At 41.9% G+C, this 20,309-nt stretch overlaps 1 protein-coding gene across 2 annotated transcripts; it reads left to right on the forward strand.

The window, feature by feature from the left end:
• Positions 1 to 1,154: 1,154 nt before the first annotated feature.
• On the forward strand, positions 1,155 to 6,199 carry LOC127612894 (mucolipin-3-like). 2 transcript variants are annotated; one of them, XM_052083723.1, is made up of 4 exons: positions 1,155 to 1,299; positions 2,134 to 2,340; positions 3,550 to 3,680; positions 5,600 to 6,199. In XM_052083723.1, the coding sequence occupies exons 2-4, from the start codon at positions 2,149 to 2,151 to the stop codon at positions 5,634 to 5,636; spliced, it is 360 nt and encodes a 119-aa protein (XP_051939683.1). In that variant the 5' UTR covers positions 1,155 to 1,299; positions 2,134 to 2,148; the 3' UTR covers positions 5,637 to 6,199. The 2 variants fall into 2 exon arrangements, with proteins under 2 accessions (XP_051939683.1, XP_051939684.1); XM_052083724.1 differs by having other exon boundaries at positions 1,159 to 1,299; positions 2,210 to 2,340.
• The last annotated feature ends 14,110 nt before the right edge of the window (positions 6,200 to 20,309 follow it).

Below are 20,309 nucleotides of genomic sequence, written 5' to 3' on the forward strand. Positions count from 1 at the left end.
TCTCATTGGTCTACAATACCATCACGGATGAATAAATACTCAAAGGGCTTGCCAGGCAAGCCCTTTGAACCCTTTAAATACTCAATGGGCTTGCCTGGCAAGCCCTTTGAGTATTTATTCCATATTGCCCACTAGTTCACTAGTAAGGTCATTTTGACGCTTACTAGTGAACATGTAAGGCCATAAATGTGCCCACTAGTTCACTAGTAAGATCATTTTGAGGCTTACTAGTTGACATGTAAGCCACAAAACGCCCGCTAGTTCACTAGTAAGATAATTTTGAGGCTTCTAGTGAACATGTAAGCCACAGAACGCCCACTAGTTCACTAGTAAGATCATTTTGACGCTTACTAGTGAACATGTAAGCCACAAAACGCTCACTAGTTCACTAGTAAGGTCATTTTGACGCTTACTAGTGAACATGTAAGCCACAAAACGCTCACTGGTTCACTAGTAAGGTAATTTTGACGCTTACTAGTGAACATGTAAGCCACAAAACGCCCACTAGTTCCCTAGTAAGATCATTTTGACGCTTATTTATGAACATGTCAGCCACAAAACGCTCACTCGTTCACTAGTAAGATCATTTTGACGCTAACTAGTGAACATGTAAGCCACAAAACGCCCACTAGTTCACTAGTAAGGTCATTTTGACGCTTACTAGTGAACATGTAAGCCACAAAACGCCCACTAGTTCACTAGTAAGATCATTTTGACGCTTACTAGTGAACATGTAAGGCCATAAATGTGCCCACTAGTTCACTAGTAAGTTCATTTTGAGGCTTACTAGTTGACATGTAAGCCACACATCGCCTACTAGTTCACTAGTAAGATCATTTTGAGGCTTACTAGTGAACATGTAAGCCACAAAACGCCCAATAGTTCACTAGTAAGATCATTTTGACGCTTACTAGTGAACATGTAAGCCACAAAACGCTCACTAGTTTACTAGTAAGGTCATTTTGACGCTTACTAGTTGACATGTAAGCCGATAAACGCCCACTAGTTCACTCGTAAGATCATTTTGAGGCTTACTCATTGACATGTAAGCCGCAAAACGCCCACTAGTTCACTAGTAAGGTCATTTTGAGGCACATGTTAGTAATTCAACTTTGTTGTTTGATTTGCACCGAGTTAAGAAAATGTGGTATTCCTCTCCATGATATCATCGTTTAGATCCTGATCGTAACTCTTCGAGCAGCCTTCCCCAACGTGATCCGCTTCTGCTGCTGTGTGGCCGTCATATATTTGGGCTACTGCTTCTGCGGCTGGATTGTGCTGGGACCGTACCATGTGAAGGTACCGCATCGATAAGTCAACCTTACTTTTAAGTACTGTCGAGCCTCAATTTAATGGACTACATCGAAGTGCTTTTTTTGTAGCTTTGAAACACCCAGTAGAGAACAAGCATTGTTTTGGACTTCTTTTGGAGCCTAAAAATCCCCAGTACACGACAACTTTACTTATGTAAAGTTTTTTTTTTTTTTTTTTTTAAAGAAGAAAAAAAAAAGTTTGAAACTGATTTTTTAAAGTTCATTCAAACTTGCTGAGGGGGCGGATAATGCTTCCTGCGCCTTGATACGGGCAATTCCACAGCAAAAATACGTGCAATTCCACTCTTTTATGAATGCACTTCTTTTATGAATCGATGACATTGATAAGGGTTGTGAAAAAAAAAACTGAGCTGCAACAAAAATATTTTCAAAAGGACTACTAGTGCCTGATTTAAAAAGAAAAAAGCTATTAGTAGAGAGAACATGCGCCTGTTGAGCTGCATGCTTACAGCACTGCTAAGCTATTGTTTCTGCTTTGATGAGACAGTCGGCCCAGCCAACATGGCCGCCACATTGACTCGCATTTTAGCCTGCTCTAGTCTACTGTAACCCAACAACAAAATGAAGCTACGCTCTGAGTCGCCGAACGGTCTGAGTGCACCAGCGCCCGCTCGGAGTACTTGGGCCTACTACGCAACTATTTTTAATGTTGGTCATTTTGGTGCCACTTGGAGAGCTAAGTATTTTTCTTAAGTGTGGCACTTGGTGTAAAATGTTTGCCAACCTCAGGTGTGAAGAGATTTACTGTTTTCAGATCATGTTAAGAAGTGTTTTATTAGACTGTATCCTTGTGCTACAGTTCCGCTCCCTATCCATGGTGTCGGAATGCCTCTTCTCCTTCATCAATGGCGACGACATGTTCGTGACCTTCTCAGGAATGCAGGAGAGCAGCACTCTGGTGTGGCTCTTCAGCCAAGTGTACCTGTACACCTTCATCTCGCTCTTCATCTACATGGTGCTGTCGCTCTTCATCGCGCTCATCACCGGAGCCTACGAGGCCATCAAGGTAGGCCAGCAAACCCGACCTTTTTTTGTCTTAAAGCAGGTGTGCCCATTAGGTAGATCCTTATCTACCGGTAGATCTAAGACGGGTCCCAAGTAGATCCGAGGAGTGTCGAGAAGAAAAAAAACAAACAACCATTTGTTTGTCTTTGTACATGTTAGTAATATATTTTTGTGTTAATATACACTGCACACTAATCATCTTATCAGTCTCATTTTCACAAAAAAAATATATTTAAAAAATAAAATAAAGCAGGTAAATCTTAAATTCGCGCGTGTGTGTGTGCGCGCGTGCGCACGCCGGTAAGGGTAGATCCCGTGAGGTTAGTTGATCGAAAAGTAGATCTTCGATCCAAAATGTAGGTTTTCTAGCCTCTATTCCAGGGTTGTCAAACATACGGTACACGGGCCGGAACCGGCCCCCAAGGCAGTTCGATCAGGCCCGCAGGATCATTTAAAAGTGGAAAAATCCATAAAATGAATGAATATTTTTTTACAAGGTGCAATTCGTGGAGTATCCGCTGGCGGATACACTGTTTGATCAGAGTACAAGTCAACATTGTTTTGATCAGAGAAGAAGACAATAGCAGTCTCAGTCTGTCACTGAGACAGACCCAACACAGCAGACGCTATCAAGGACGTGTGAATACTTTATTCTTTACACATTTAATAGCACTCTCCTCAGTTTGTAAGGTGTAGGCAGGGATTCTATTTAGATTTTATATGCGCATGTGTAAATTGTTTAAAAACAAAAATTCTTTATGAACCCAGTTTAATCTGAAAATGCATTATGATATTTTTCAATACCAATTACGTTTTGTGCCTTTGTACAATCAGTTGGATCATATATGTGAATGATAAAAGTAAATTGCACATTTGTTTAAGGAAATCTAAGGTGCTTCATGAAATGTTTTGTAAAAGATACGTTTATTACATTTCCCTAATGTTCTTGTGCTTCTTTGACCAAAACAAAGAAAAGACATTATTTTGGTTATTTATCGCGGAGTATGGTACAATTTTATTGGTCCGGCCCAGTTGACATCTACAGAGACCGTATGTGGCCCACAATGTGAAATGAGTTTGAAACCCCTGCTCTATTCTGTTTTAACTACTTTCAGATGATTTAGGTTTGGGCATCGATCACGGAGAATTGAGTGGCATCCGGCTCTGGAAACCGAATGTAAATGTCAAACTTTTATATGTTGTCGTACAGCATCAGACCCAGGAGCCCATTCACATCACAGACCTGCATGCTTTCATAGCTGAGTGCACCGATGCGCCAAACTCCGGCAAGTTCAGGGGCCTGGAGACATCGCCGTGCTCCTTTTTCTGCTGCTGTGACAGGTAATGCAATACTTTTTCTGTTTGTTTGGGGGTGGGGGGGTTGTAGTGAGTCCTATAAAATCAGAAATGCAACTGTGATATAAATAAGTAGTAGTGGCTTCGCTGTTGTGGTTGCTCAGTACACAATGGCTAAAGTGACAATTGAAATGAATAACAAAATAGAACATGAAGTAACTTCCTGCATGAGGTTGCGGGCAAGCCCTGCCGCAAATTGCGAATATTTGCAAATTACTGTCACACTCTCCTTACAAAAGGGTGTGTAACCGTTTATATTGTAAATGCCACAAAATGGCGGCATCTTAAGTACTCTGAATGTGAATCTCAAAATAGACACACTGATTACATAAAGCAGGGGTCCCCAAACTTTTTCCTGTGAGGGGCACATAACTTTTCCCTTCTCTGATGGGGGGCCGGTGCCAGTTTATAAAAAAGTGTGACGATCGTAGGGGAGCTAAAATTTTTTTTATTGTTTTCCAGAAAAGCCACACATAACCAAATAACCCTTTCCAGGTTCTTTACAGAAAAAAGTCAGGAAACAAATAATAACACTAACACAAAAACAGGAAATAAATAATAACTAAATAACTCTCTCTGGGTTCTTCATAGAAAAAAAGCCATGGAACATTGTCACGTTGTACCTGAAGAGACAGAGTAATCGCTTCGTGTATAACCAAATAACTGAAAGTCGATCCCCGAAATAGCAGACACAGAAAGAGGTTTGTCAGAGAACAAAAGGAGTCTTTAATACAAACACAAAATTACCCGACCGGGAGAATAACAAAAAGTGCTGGTCAAAATAAGGACCAGGGATAAAATAAAGAGAACAACCGAAAACGCTTGCGGAAAAAATAGCAAGGAGGGTCTGATTAGACAATACTATAAATTTCACTCGAAAGAGGAATAACGACGCGCAATAATAGCCACAAGGCTAAGAGGCAATGAATAATACGAATAGGAATTGGGCGAGAGAATTTTGGCACGGCGTGGAATACTCCGGCAGTGAGTCAACTGCCAGAGCGCCCAAATAAAGCCCGTGTAATCAATCACAAATCGGTGGCAGGTGTGCAGAAAGCAAGCAAGAAGCCTGCCCCCTGCTGGCAAACACGGGACTTGACAAACATTAACTTTCTTAACCGATAAAAGTTCAGCTCAGTTGTCAGAGCAGAATCTCTCTGACACATGAGCAGTCTCTTAAAGTTCTTGTGTTCCTTCCTTATAATCCTTTTGTAGGTTCCAGTAGGCTTGTAGACACCGCTGTTTGCAGTTTTTTGGGGGCGTTTTTAACAGAGTGACGGGTCATTTTGACCCGAGGACAACAGGAGGGTTAGAGGGCCGGGCCAAATGTACGGGGCCGTAGTTTGGGGACCCCTGACATAAAGCATCAAGCCCACGCATCTAGCATGTAAACAATCGTGAAACCCATGTTCCATAAACAACTGAACTCAGTGGGTGAGTGTAATCAACACAGCCAAAATGCCTTCACATGAGGCTCATCGATACTATTAGCTAGCCTAATGGCCTATTTAACATTTTAACCACAAAGTGATGTGACATCACACACGAACAAACAGAATGATAACATTTTAGGTCATTCAGGAAAATTCTAACTGGCAAATAGAGCGCAAGAGCTGTGAGCAGTTGCATCAGTGAAGAAGCAAAACACTGATCTGCTGTGTTTCCCGTTGACCAGTCCTCAGGGTGCATTCAAATTCCACCAACAAAACAAGATATCTCAAACATCGATGTAAAAACACCACGAACGAACTAAATCAAACAACTACAGTAAGATTCCACCAGGTGGTACCAAAGTATGACTGGTGATACAAAAAGGGGACTTTGGGCTTTCCCCCCTGTCAGAGTCACATCAAACAGCTCTGGATACAATCTGAATACAAACCACCGTCTTGTATTTCCGTCAGGATGACAACATATGAGGACGTCCTGCTGGTGAACTGAGGAAGAATTCGGTTCAACTTACAAGAAGTCCCCTCTGGAACAAGCCTTTTTTTTCCTGGCACTTGACTGAAGGAGGAGGCATCAATCAGTTGGACCAGGATTTTCCAATGAGGAATGCACGTCATGGATTCATCAGGAACAAGGTGCCTTGTGGGAAGGTGAAAGCACACATATTTATTTAATGGGCCTTGTGTCAGGCCAGCTCAGTGTTTTTTAGATTTTTCATCTTTTTAAAATTTACATTCACAAGAAAATATGTTTCAACCTGCTAGTTTATTAGCAGATTTCAAGCCGATCACTACGCACGAAACTTTGAGGCTGATCCAGTTTGACTGCGGCCTCGGAGGAAATGGCCTCTACACGGTATGCCTGTTAAGTGTTCTCACGTTTGAACCAGAACCATCACTTGAGACTTTTTTTTCCCTACTTTTTGGATTTCAAATTTATACTAAGGAAGAAGGATTACCTCGCTGGACCATAACTCGCTATTTGAAACATTTAATCATCGAAATACTTAAGATAGAGGCATAAACAAGAGAGCAATGGAGAGTATAGCTTATGAAGGGTGCATCCAAATATATAAGGATGTTATGGAAAATGTCATTTATTTCAATGGTTCACTTCAAACCTAATATGCGGTGGATTCACTACAGATAAAGTAGAATTTACTATGATTTTTTTTTTCTCTGACTTTGATGGTTACAGTTTAGAACAAACACACTCGGAAGACATTTTATTTTTGATGTAAAATGGATTCGTTTCATCACTCTGTATCATTTGAGTTTTTAACTTTTTAAATTAAACTCCTGAAATAAATTTGAGATGCACCCGCATTATAAAAAATTTAAAGCCCCAAATTGGGTGTCATTTTTTTTTTATCTATTTTTTTACTTTCTTGTTGAGAATCTCAGGTTGCACTTAGAATAGGCTGCAATAGCATCATATTTTCATTATGGTTGCTCTCATAGATTTTGCATGATGTACTCACAAATTCATAAAGCACTTGCTGTTCGATCATTCTTACTCAACAAAGAAACTGCTCTTTATTTTGACATGAGATTTCTACAGGAAACAATTTGGCACATTTTGGAAGGCAAACTTGAAGCAACCAACAGATTAACTAATGTATAGCAATTCGCTGTACACTATGTGGTCCTCCTGCACCCCCCTCCCCCACCCCCAGCTCCCACCCCTAAGTATGCTCTTGTCCACATTATGGCTGTTTTTCTATTACGTTTTGTATTTCATGAAACGCACAATCGTCAAAAGATTACTTTCGTTCGGATGACCTTCATTCATTTGTATTCAACAATCACTTCAGTGAAATGTTGAGAAACGTGTGAAATTTAGCCCTAAAGGATATATTATACATACCTGTATGTCTATAATATATCATACTGTAGAAGATATTAGGCACGTGCCTTTACACTGTCATGTTTTTTTTTTAAATACGGTACCCATATTCTACACTTGATCACTACTTGGCAAAATGTAAACGAGTAGAAACATGATATCTTGTACACATGTTGCTGATTAAAGTGTCCTGGATCACCTTTGACGTTCATCATGTTTAGTCCTGGATCACCTTTGACATTGTACCATCATGCTTCAAACTTGTTCAAAAGAGGGTGTCAGTGAGTTATCTTTCGAAGGCTGCTTATGAGAAATTTGGACCATTCAAATGGTGACTTACGTTCCAAATGACGTGGTGTAAATCAAAGCGCTGTGTTGCAGTGTTCGAGCGTGTGTTGGATTCAGGTAGCTGTTCGGTGGAGTGACATTATATACTTTATTATTATAATTTTATGAATTTTTTTTAATTTAATTTTCTAACTTTATTTATAGTGAAGAGTTAAAAAGGAACGAGCCACGCTTTACTCCAACTAAGGAGGAACATTTAATTCTGTCATCAAACGTGATGACGTCATCCCCGCCTATTGATCATGAGGCGGATGTTTGCCTTCCCACCACTCAAAATCGTCATGCATTATGGAAAGCTCTGAAGATGCCTTCCCGCTACCTGCTTGGCCAGCAAGGTCATATGTGCTTTATCGAAGGAATGGGTCATAGCTTTCATTGTCTGTGATGCACAATGGAAGGTCTATGGATGTTTGTTGATGGTGCTTTGAACTCAGCATGGCTCACTCCGTGTGCTCTGTGATTTGGGTGGGACATTCTAAATTTTTAATTATGTCATTACTTTATTTTTTTAATAAACTATATTATAGACTATTGTCCTTACATGTTTTTAGGCATGGACGGCTGAAACAGATTGATGGCATGTCCATTCATTTCAATTCTGTTTTGAGTTTGAGCATGGTCACAGAACAAATTCAACATGTATCTCAAAGCACCATTTTAGCGATTAATGTGCGCGGATCCTTGCAGACATGTTTTTGCTCATCAACATTTTGAACCTCACTAGTCACCTAGTAAGGTTTAGAAGATCCAAGTAGTGTAACTAGTGGACATAATATGCCTTACTAGTGAGCTAGTGATCAATTTTTAAACTGACAAGTTCACTGCTAAGGCCAGAACACCTTAACTAGTGTACCCAGTGGACATTTGGCCCTTACAAGTGAGCATGTCAACTGTAACATGCGATCATTCATGTCTCAGTTGCGACTCGAACACCGACATGTTCACAAGTGGGCTGCATGCAAATGAAGCAGGCGGGACAAGAATTTTGATTGGTCAATATTCAGAGAATGAATATTCAGTCTTAAAGCTTTAACCCTTACGCATCCGGCTCATAATAACTGAAGAAGAATGTACAGAAGTGATTTTATAAAAACAATTCATACTTTTGATTAATCTTTCTCTCTCTCTCTCTCTCTCTCTCTCTCTCTCTCTCTCTCTCTCTTTCTCTCTCTCTCTCTCTCTCTCTCTCTCTCTCTCACTCTATATATATATATATATATATATATATATATAATACATGTATGTATATATACTGTATATATACAGGTATATATACTGTATATATAATGTTACAATAGAACAAATCTGAATGAAATATCTAATCAATTGCATTTTTAATACATTTTTGAAATGGTAAAGAGACTTTATGGACACCCTATATATATATATATAAAAAAAAATCCTCATCTCACCCCTCGGGTGGTGTCCGTCCCTCATTCAGCTCGGGTCCTCTACCAGAGGCCAGGAAGCTTGAGGGTTCTGCGCAGTATCCTTGCTGTTCCCAGCACTGCACATTTCTGGACTGAGATGTCCGATGTTGTTCCAGGGATCTGTTGCAACCACTCATCTAGTTTGGGGGTTACTGCCCCGAGTGCTCCGACCACCACAGGCACGACTGTCACCTTTACCTTCCAGGCTCTCTCCAGCTCCTCTCTGAGCCCTTGGTATTTCTCGAGTTTCTCATGTTCCTTCTTCCTGATGTTTCCATCACTTGGGACCGCTACATCCACTATAACGGCTTTCCTCTGCCCTTTATCTATGATCACGATATCTGGTTGGTTCGCCATTACCATCTTGTCAGTCTGGATCTGGAAGTCCCATATATATATATATATATATATATATATATATATATATATATATATATATATATATATATATATATATATATATATATATATATATATATATATATATATATATATATATATATATATATATAGGGTGTATATATATATATATATATATATATATACACACACACACACAGTGGAGGGCAAAAGTAAAATAGAAAACACACACAATACTAATTGCGTATTAATTATCCATCCATCCATTTTGTGATCCGCTTTAACCTCACAAGGGTCGCCGGTTAGGGGGTGCTGGAGTCTATCCCAGCAGTCTTCGGGCAGTTGGCGGGGGACACCCTGAACTGGTTGCAAGCCAATTTCAAGGCACAGAGGGACGAACAACCATCCGCACTCACACCCAGGGACAATTTAGAGTGTTTAATCAATCTGCCATTCATGTTTTTGGAATGTGGGAGGAAACCGGAGTACTTGGAGATTTTGCACTTGTAAAATTGGATTGATTAACACTGTATGGATACTATACAGCATAGGTGTCAAAGTTAAGGGCCCAGATCTGACCTGCCACATTATTTTATGTGGCCCATGAAAGCAAATCAAACATGGCAACATCCATGACGATTGCTAAAATATAGACCAACATTTAAAATTCTCATATGTAATAAATAAAAGAGACACTGAAAGCATTTTGTTGTGATTTTTCATTTGCAATTTCCCTTGCTGTTTGCAAGAACTTTTTGTTACCCTCATTCTTATCCTGGTAATTTTGTTACCAGCGTTTTATGTTGTACTTTATTGGCCGTGTGACCTTATTTTGTAACTAAAGCATTTTTATAATACAATTTCTTTTGGTATACGTATGAGGGATCCGCTCCTATTCCGGATTAGTCAGGCACCCAAATTGGCTGAAAGTAGACGTCTCATACGCAGCGAAGTTGAATTCCCATCAATGCCAGCATGTGTCACAAACCCCCACCTGTGAAACAAAGTCGTCAGTAAAACCCGTGTGTAGTTCGAATAAAAATACATACAAAAAAGCAACGACAAAAAATGGTAGTATCAGCGCTAAACTGGTCACTAACTCTTCTTAAATTAGCAATTGAAATGTTTATCGCGCGTGCTTCACTTTCACCGGCAGACCCTTGACGACAGGCACTCTCTATTGCCCTGCACCTTCGCCGAATACGTCTCAGGACGCTGTCCGCCATTGTTGTTCTAAAAAACTAAGTGGGCACAGAATTTCCAAAATCATTAGCCCTGACTGGTGGGATGATACTATTTTGAAACGTACAGCCAATAGGATACCGTTACATGTTTTCGTAATCATCCTTATTTGCATGTAATGCAAGTACAATGTAATGTCACTAGCACTACAAGTGGGCACATTTTTGGCCTTACATGTTCACTAGTAAGCGTCAAAATGATCTTACCAGTGAACTAGTGGGCACATTTATGGCCTTACATGTTCACTAGTAAGCGTCAAAATAATCTTATTAGTGAACTAGTGGGCGTTTTGCGGCTTACATGTCAACTAGTAAGCCTCAAAATGATCTTACTAGTGAACTAGTGGGCACATTTATGGCCTTACATGTTCACTAGTAAGCGTCAAAATGATCTTACTAGTGAACTAGTATTTATTTTTATTTTTTTTTAGCATTACTACTATGCATACAGTGCATCATCCTATGTATGTTTGCACAAATGCCTGCTCTAATTCCTGATAGCCAAGCAGAGCTGCTCCTGTTCCCATTATGTGTGCTTAATATTTTGTAATGCATATTCTACTTGGCAGTATTTTTCTTTATTTTCAAGTTCAACATTAGATGTTTTATTTTTACATCACATGTTAAACTTACCCCGAGCATTGTAAAAAGTGGTTTCATTTAATTTAGTTAATTACCGTACGTTTTTCAGTCTAAAATTCAATTGAAAATGTTTCGATATAATAATATCCTCATCAAACACACCAGTCTTTTTTGTCTCTTATCTGCGACAAGCATTCACATACACTCATCCTGGGATTTGCTCTTTCTTATTAAATCTTGTTAATTACTTTGCACTTTGTGAATGTTTTGAAGATTACATTTTTTTCCAAAAATTGTCTCACAAATGTATTCAACCTCTTTCACAACTCTGACTTTTACCAGATAACCAGCACAAACTAAAACCAACCAGCAAACATACATGCTCACCTTGGTGAGTTTTACCAGGTCACCATACTAGTACATACTGCCACTAAATGGATAGCGGAAAACAAAAAAAAGGTTCATTTATCACTACACTATAAATGAGCTATAGTGTTGACGGTGAGTCTTTGTAAATGGTTGTCTGTCTCTGAGTCCTAAAACAGTGTATGCTTTATGAAATAAATATATTTTTTCCCAATTGCAAAGCAGAGACAATCTTTTTTTTTTTTTACAACTGAGACTGTTACGGCTTTGTAATACACATTTTCCTTTGTCTACGGGGAGTCACTAGTTTTCATGTCATCAAAAGGATTAAGGCCTACTCCAATAATTTATAGTCATTCAAAATTGCATCATAAACTGAACTTTCTTGCTGTGGAAAAAAAATACCACAAACCACAGGTAGCATTGTGACTTTCCTAATTTTCTTTTCATAAAACGACAACTAGTCAAACTAAAACAATGCCCTAAGTAATTGGAATGCCATTGTCATTAAACCAAAAGATAAAAAATTGAACCCACATTCTGAATGAATTAAACACCATTGTGAATGAAATCACTGTCGAGGATTTTAATTTTGGGCGGCCCTATGATTGACTGGTTAGCGCATGGCATCACAGTGGAGAGGTGCAGAGTTCGATTCTGGCATGATTGATTTATTGGAAAGGCCCATCACAGTCATTCTCATGCTTCTATGTAGAATTATCAACAGGCCAGTGTTTCTCTCTGTTGTCACGGTAAAAATAGTAATGTATTAAAAAGTTAAAAAGATAATACTCGGCCACAAAAAGGAAAAAAATATATTATCTGCCGTCATCAGCGGATCAGTCTTGCTCATCCATCTTAACTGCTTTTATAGGTTATTTGGTCATATGCAGTCAGTGCAGTCTAAGCATTCTTGTAGAGCTAGCTTTGCTTCATCTGTCCATTTTTTCACAGTTTTAACAACCGGTTTAACACATTTGAGTTTCTGTCTGTATGTAGGTATTAAGTGGATTAAATTGTGGTCAGAAAGACCCAATGCTGCACGGGCGACTGATCGGTATGCATTTTTGATTGTTGAATAGCTGTGGTCTAGAATGTTGCCTTCTCTGGTGAAACAGTCGATGTGCTGCTTATATCTGGGAATTTCACGGTTAAGGTGTGCTCTATTAAAATCGCCCAAAATGATCAGGGGTGACTCTGGGTATTTTAGTTCGAGTTTGTTTACTTGTTCGGCTAGCGTTTTGTATCGCCGTGTTAGCGTTAGCTTGTGGCGCAATGTAAACACTGACTAGTAAAAAGGAGGTGAACTCACGTGGCGAGTAGAATGGCTTGCAGTTTAAAGACAGCGACTCCAGGTCCGGGCTGCAGTGTGCGTCGAGCTTCGTGACATCAGTGCACCATTCTTCGTTGATATAGAAGCAAATCCCACCACCTTTCGATTTCCCTGATAGCTCCGTGTCGCGGTCGGCTCGGAGAAGGCGGAAGCCGGTAGATGTAGCGCGGAATCCGGGTGGCGGTCACTGAGCCAGGTTTCAGTGAAGCAGAGCGCAGCAGAACGTGCAAAGGTTTTGTTGGTCTTTGTGAGAAGAAGTTCATCCATCTTAGTTGGCAGAGATCGTAGATTAGCAAGATGGATCGATGGGATGGTGAAAAAAGGCCGAGCGTAGCCTCCCCAATGCGCAGCAACTTTTCCCTCGTGTAAGTAAGCCGCTCAGGGTCGGCAAAAATAAACGAAAATGACAAAAACAGGGATAATACTAGGGAGCGTGTGACTGAGGCTGCCATACCTGTCGGCGCCTGATGGCGTTTATTATCCGTTGTATTCTTTGCGTTCACTAACAGATGTAATGCAGAGGACCGCAGCAGCGCGACTTTGTGTGTATAAACACGGACACCCTGATTAGGAAAGGACAGTTTCCTACTCAGGAAACTGAGGTCTTTTGGGGTTCAGGGGTCACTCCTTAAGATGTTCTATCCACTCGGTGGTGGCCTCGGCCATCCATTATGGCATTGTCTGCTGGTCAGGCAGCATCTCAGCCCGGGACAGAAAGAGACTGGAGCGACTGGTCAGGAAGGCCAGTTCTGTCCTGGGTTGCTCCCTTGACACTCTGGAGGAGGTGGGCAACAGAAGGATGCTAACTAAGCTAAAAGCTATGATGGCCAGTCCCTCCCACCCCCTCCAGCCCGCCCTGACAGCACTTGGTAGCTCCATCAGCCAGAGACTGTTACACCCGCGCTGCAAGAAGGAGAGATACCGACGCTGGTTCCTACCGACTGCTGTCAGGCTGATGAATAAAAAATAACAATCATAATAATAATTAAATGATGTGAAGGAAAATTGTAAATAGTACTGCGATTTATCCATTTTGTGTTCATATTGCATTTAATTGAAAGATGTTTGTTGTTTTTTTTCTCTTTCTTCTTTCTACATACATTCTTGCTGCTGGAGGCTGTAAATTTCCGTAGTGTGGGACGAAAAAAGGATATCTTATCTTATCTTAATGTTTGACTAACCGGAGACCCTGTCTGAGGAGGGCATGTGGCGATAACGATGCGCTGATTGGCTCATTTGAATTTAAGGTGTGCCATACCTTAGCGTCAGCATATACGATGCGCTGATTGGCCCATTTGAATTTAAGGTGTGCCCATACCTAAGCGTCAGCATATACGATACGCTGATTGGCTCATTTGAATTTAGGGTGTGCCCATACTTAACCGTCAGCACGCGTCTCTCCCAATACACACGCATTCAAAATGCCTCGGACGGCGGTCGGAACCGGTCAGCGGCGAACGGCGCGCATCGGACGATACCCGCCGTCGAACCCGAGCGTCGCGGGGGGCAAAAACGAGACGGCCGAACACCCGCATAGTGCGCAGGATTTTACAGCAGGTAACATAACGCGACGCTCGGGTTCGACGGCGGGTATCGTCCGAGGCGCGCCCTTCGGGTCGCCGCGCGCGGCGGGTCGACGGCCGCGCCATCTTGCAACACACTGTCAGACGAGGGCTCGGAACGCCCCAGTGCGCATGCAAATTAGCCATGTGCGCGAAAGCCGCGCGCGGGTTTCGAAATGTACCACCTTGTCTTGTCGTCCGAAATGAAAAATAAAATAATTTGCCCGCCCGCCGCCCCCTCTCTCTTAAAACTACTCGTCCGAGGCATTTTGAATGCGTGTGCATTGGGATAGACGCGTGCTGACAGCTGACGGTTATGTATGGGAACACCTTAAATTCAAATGAGCCAATCAGCGTATCGTATATGCTGACGCTGTGTGCAGTTCTGGCGTCGCGCATGCGACAGTTTATTTTCCCAATAAACTGCACGCCATTCTACTCGCCACGTGAGTTCACCTCCTTTTTACTAGTCGGTGTTTACATTGCGCCACAAGCTAACGCTAACACGGCGATTCAAAATGGAGGATTGTGTCAGGAAACAGACGCATGCGCAACGCCACAGTGTGCTCACAGCTTCAGCCCAGGAGAGCCGCTCACAGACAATTGGACAAAACGAATCGCGAGAGGTTTCGATTGTGTGCAGTTCTGCTCCCGTCTACCCGGGGTTCTTTGCAGCTGTTTAACAGCATAACACCGCAAGCTAAATGAACGTCACAATGGCGTCCTCAAATAATATTTGCATGCCTCAGACATTGCATTCACTTTCCACTAAAATCCTCGTGGCGGCCCGAAGGGTGCGCCTCGGACGATACCCGCCGTCGAACCCGAGAGTCGCTGGGGGCAAAAACGAGACGGCCGAACACCCGCATAGTGCGCAGGATTTTTCCACTGTCTTCCCGGGGTCCTTTGCAGCTATTTAACAGCAGGACACCGCAAGGTAAATGAGCGTCACAATGGCGTCCTCAAATAATATTTGCATGCCTCAGACATTGCATTCACTTATAGTGGAAGAACAGCACTGCACAGTCCTGTGCTCCTTGTGTCAGTATTTAAAATGGTTCTTAACTCCTCTTCTGATATATTTTTACGTGATTTCAGAGGGGATTTGAAAAGGGGAATTGTACACATGAAAAGGATATTTTTGTTTTCATGTTTAGTATTATTTTGGTAAAATTAGTGCTTTGTTTTTTGTTAAAGTAAGGGAAAAAAGACAACTACTGTTTAACAAAGTTAAAGTAAAAATGTCTTATTTCCCTAAAAGGGCTATTTGTATTATTAAGCAGGCACAACTTAACAAAATAAGAGTTCCTGTGCCTCAACACAATACCTCTCATTATTTGCTGTGTACTGGCAAAGTGAATAATTGTTATTTTCATGCACCCCATTATTGATTGGTTGTGAGGAGTGTTGATTTGTATAAGCTTGGCTTTACCATACTAAATGGGCATATAGCCCTGCTACCCATGATTCCCGAGCATGGAATTGGACCTTGGTCTTATTAAAAAAAACAAAAGTGGACCTACAGCATTTCTAGTTGAGGACCACTGGCCTAAAGTAACCATTACATCTTGCTGCAACAGCGGATAGAGGTAACCTTAAAAATAAAAAAAATAAAAAACGTGAGTAACTTTTTAATGCCTTTGAAAATTATACATTTTTTAAAAAGTATTTACAGTATGTGAACTGAATAAAAAAGTTACTCATTAAGGTGAAAGTAAAATTATATATAATATGTTGTGGTCACTTAACAGTCCTGAGGCCGGTTGTTAGAATCCGAGCTTGGGCCTCCAGAAGTTTGCATGCACTCTCCATGTTTGTTGGGATTTTATGCCTGTACTCTGGCTTCCTCCTGCATTCCAAAACCACACTTTTTGGGTTAATTGAAAACTAAGAACAAATCCTTAGGTGTGAATTGATGTTTGTCGATAAGTGCCCTGCAATAGAGAGGTGACCAGTCCAGGGTTTATCATGCCTATCATCGGGATTGAGCTGGGATAGGATCCGGGTCACCTGTGACTCTCATGAGCAATATAGAAAATAGATGAACGAATGTTACAGTTGTTTCCTTCAATTTACACACCTTAGGCAAGTTATAAAATCATTTCCAGAACGTTTAAAAAAAAAAGTTTTTACGGTGTTTTAACACATTTTTTAAATGATCAAACACGGTTAAAATGTATCATACAGTATATTAAGATAGAAATATCAACAAATAAAAATATTTGTACTCATAACGACTCGCGACGGCGATGATGAAGCAGCCATAACACAGTACAGTCCTGTTACAAGCCTGAAATAAAGGTGTTTTCTTGGTAAAAAAAAGTATGACCAACCTGGTGTTGAAATTGACCATTGAAAATGTCATGTATACATGAGCATATAGTACGTCTGCATATAAACATAGTCTCCGTGCTTTTGCATCAGTGACTTTTTTGTTGTTTGTATTTCTCACAAACATCTTTTTGGGCAGGTGTTGGCTGCTTGTGTTTTTTTTTTCTGTTGCAAACCCGGGTGGCTCCGCCATTGTTGTTTTGGAACTGCAGTGTGGAGGTGACTGATCGAGCGTGTGAGTGTGGTTGCTTTGTATGTGGTGAGTATAGTTTCTTTGGATTTTCCCCAGTGAGTGGTTGTTAAGGCTTTAAGTATTTTGTTTGATTGCTTGGCGCGGGTTAGAGTGTGTTGTGTGTGTTTTGAGAAGGTGAGTTTGGGGTCCCATGTTAATCCCAGTATTTTGGGTTCGCGGACTGTGGGTAGGGTGGTGTTATCTATTTGTAAAGTGAGCCTGTTGCTGTATTCTGCCGGATCCGGTGTGAACAGAGTGGTGGTGGTTTTGTCTGCGTTGAGTGTGAGTTGGTTCTGTTTTGTCCAGTTGTATATGTCGTGGAGATATTTTTGTACTTGTTGTTGTGCCTGTTGTGGTTTGACATGTGTGGATAGAATGGTGATGTCGTCTGCATATGTAACTGTGTGTACATTTGGAGGTGGTTGTGGTAAGTCTGCCATGTATATGTTGAATAGTGTTGGTGAAAGTACTCCCCCCTGTGGTACCCCCGTTTTCGTGTTTCTATGTTCTGATGTTTCCCCCCGGTATTGAGTGTATTGTCTGCGTCCCCTTATGTAGTTGAAGATGTATTTGATGATGATGTTTGGGGTGTTAGTGTTGTTGAGTTTGTTTGTGAGTGTGTGTAGGTTTACCGTGTCAAAGGCTTTGGACATGTCTAGGGCTATGGCAACTGTTCGTTGTGGTGGTTTTTGTTGATTGAAACCTGTGGCTATGATGTTGTGTATGTGGTGTAGTGCTGTGGTTGTGGAGTGTTGTTTTCGGAAGCCGTGTTGGTGAGAGGGTAGTTGAGTGTTGTTGGTAATGAAGGGTAGTATTACCTTTTCCATTGTTTTGGCTATTGGGCTGTGTAGTGCTATTGGTCTGTAAGATGGGCCGAGTGCGTGGTTTTTGTTGGGTTTTGGTATTGGGATTATTTTTGCAGTCTTCCATATTGCGGGGATGGTGTTGGTGTTGAGTGATGTGTTGTAAGTGTGTGTGAGTAGTGTTATTGCTTTGGGGCCTAGGTGTTTCAGATGTCTGATGTTTATGTTGTCTGGGCCTGTGGAGTTGTTGCTTTTGGAGCGTTGTAGTGCTTGTTTGACTTGTTGTTCTGTGATGGTTATGGGCGTGGTGTTGAGTTTTCGTATTTTGCGTTGTAGTTGTCTGTATGTTCTGTTGGTTTTGTGTTGTATTATGTTGGTGAATTGTTTGTTGAATGCTCGTGCTTTCTGTTTGTTGGATATTGCCGTGTGTTGTCCGAACTGTATTGTGGTGTTTTCTGGTGCTTTTTGTTCTTTGTTTGATAGTCTTGTTACTGTGTTCCAGAGTATGTGTTGTTTGTGTCTGTGGTTCCATGCATCCGTTAAGTGTTCTTTCCATAGCTCTTGTTTGTGTTTTTGGATTTGTGTGTCTATTTCTTTGTTTAGGTCTGTGATGCGTGGGTCTTGGTGGTTTTGTTGTCTGATGTCGTTTCTTTGGCTGATGAGTGTTCTGATGTGTTGTGGTAGGAGAAGTGATTTGCTTTTTATTTTTCCGTGGGGTATGTGGTGTTTGTCTGCTGTAAGTATGAGGTTTGTGAGCATGGTGTTGGCTGTGTGGATGTTGTCAGGTATGGTTATGTTCTCCAGTGCTGATTCTATTTCAGAGGTGTATCCTTCCCAGTCTGCTTTCCTGTAATTTGTGTAAGTTTGAAGGTGTTGTTGTAGGCGGAAAGGAGCACGCGTGTTGTGTGTGATTTTGATAGGAAGGTGGTCTGAACTGAGTGCGTGTATTGTGGTCCATGTTGTTCTGTTTGTGATGCTGTTGCTGGCTGTTGTGATGTCCGGTGATGTTGGTTGTTGGTTGATGTTTGTAGGTTTTCTGGTGGGTGTGTTTGCGTTTAGAGTGATTTGTTGGGAGTTTTGTAGTATGTCTGCAATGTGGGTGCCTCTGTGGTCGTCGTAGGGAGAGTGCCATTGTGTTGAGTGAGCGTTGATGTCTGCGGTTAGAATGGTGTTGTTCAGCGAGTTTATGTATTGGAAGGTGTTGGTGATGTCTGTGTCTTCTGTGGCGTGGTCTGGTCGGGTGGTATCTCTGGGGGGTATATACATGTTGCATATGTGTAGTCTTTTGTGGTTGGTTATGTGAATCTTTACGGTTTGAATTTCTGTAGTGTTGGTGTTAATGTTGTTGGGGATGTTCATGGGAGTGAATGTGTATCTACTGTATATCTATAAAAAAAATCCTCGTCTCACCCCTCAGGTGGTGTCCATCCCTCATTCAGCTGGGGTCCTCTACCAGAGGCCAGGAAGCTTGAGGGTTCTGCGCAGTATCCTTGCCGTTCCCAGCACTGCACATTTCTGGACTGAGATGTCCGATGTTGTTCCCGGGATCTGTTGCAACCACTCATCATCTAGTTTGGGGGTCACTGCCCCGAGTGCTCCGACCACCACAGGCACGACTGTCCACTTTACCTTCCAGGCTCTCTCCAGCTCCTCTCTGAGCCCTTGGGATTTCTCGAGTTTCTCGTGTTCCTTCTTTCTGATGTTTCCAGCACTTGGGACCGCTACATCCACTACAACGGCTTTCCTCTGCCCTTTATCTATCATCAGGATATCTGGTTGGTTCGCCATTACCATCTTGTCAGTCTGGATCTGGAAGTCCCATAGGATCTTCGCTCTGTCATTCTCCACCACCTTCGGAGGTGTTTCCCATTTTGACCTTGGGGTTTCCAGTCCGTACTCCGCACAGATGTTTCGGTAGACTATGCCAGCCACCTGGTTATGGCGTTCCATATAGGCTTTCCCTGCCAGCACCTTACACCCTGCAGTTATGTGTTAGATCGTCTCAGGTGCCTCTTTGCACAACCTACACCTTGGGTCTTGTCTGGTGTGGTATATCTGGGCCTCAATGGCTCTAGTGCTCAGGGCCTGCTCCTGAGCAGCCAGGATGAGTGCCTCTGTACTGTCCTTCAGGCCAGCCCTCTCTAGCCACTGATGGGAATTCTTGAGATCGGCCACTTCAGTTATGGTCCGGTGGTACATCCCGTGTAGGGGCTTGTCCTCCGATGATGGTCCCTCTTCCAGCGCCTCATCCTCTGTTGCCCATTGTCTGAGACATTCTCTGAGTACGTCATCCGTTGGAGCCTTCTCCTTGATGTATTCATGGAGCTTGGATGTTTCATCCTGGACAGTGACTCTCACACTCACTAGTCCCCAGCCGCTTTCCTTGTTGCCAGTTCAAGGTTGCCATTGGCTTGTGGTACACCGAGGTACTTGTAGCTGTCCTCAATGTCTGCTATTGTTCCTTCGGGGAGTGAGACCCCTTCAGTCCGGACTACCGTTCCTCTCTTGGTCACCATCCGACTATCACATCCCGATGTCGCTGCTGTAGATCCTGGTTGTGTGGATCAGGGAGTCTATGTCCCTTTCACTCTTAGCATACAGCTTTATGTCATCCATGTAGAGGAGGTGACTGATCGTAGCTTCATTTCTGAGGCTGTATCCATAGCCTGTCTTGGTGATTACTTGGCTTAGGGAGTTCAGTCCTATGCAGAACAGCAATGGGGAGAGTGCAT

The sequence above is a fragment of the Hippocampus zosterae genome, chromosome 13 (assembly GCF_025434085.1).
Source record: "Hippocampus zosterae strain Florida chromosome 13, ASM2543408v3, whole genome shotgun sequence".
Classification (NCBI taxonomy): Eukaryota; Metazoa; Chordata; class Actinopteri; order Syngnathiformes; family Syngnathidae; genus Hippocampus; species Hippocampus zosterae.

Coding starts and splice junctions, on each gene's coding strand:
- LOC127612894 (XM_052083723.1), top strand. CDS start 2,149: ATGGTGTCGGAATGCCTCTTCTCCTTCATCAATGGCGACGACATGTTC. Junction 2,341..3,549: donor GAGCCTACGAGGCCATCAAG/GTAGGCCAGCAA, acceptor GTTGTCGTACAG/CATCAGACCCAGGAGCCCAT. Junction 3,681..5,599: donor TTTTTCTGCTGCTGTGACAG/GTAATGCAATAC, acceptor TATTTCCGTCAG/GATGACAACATATGAGGACG.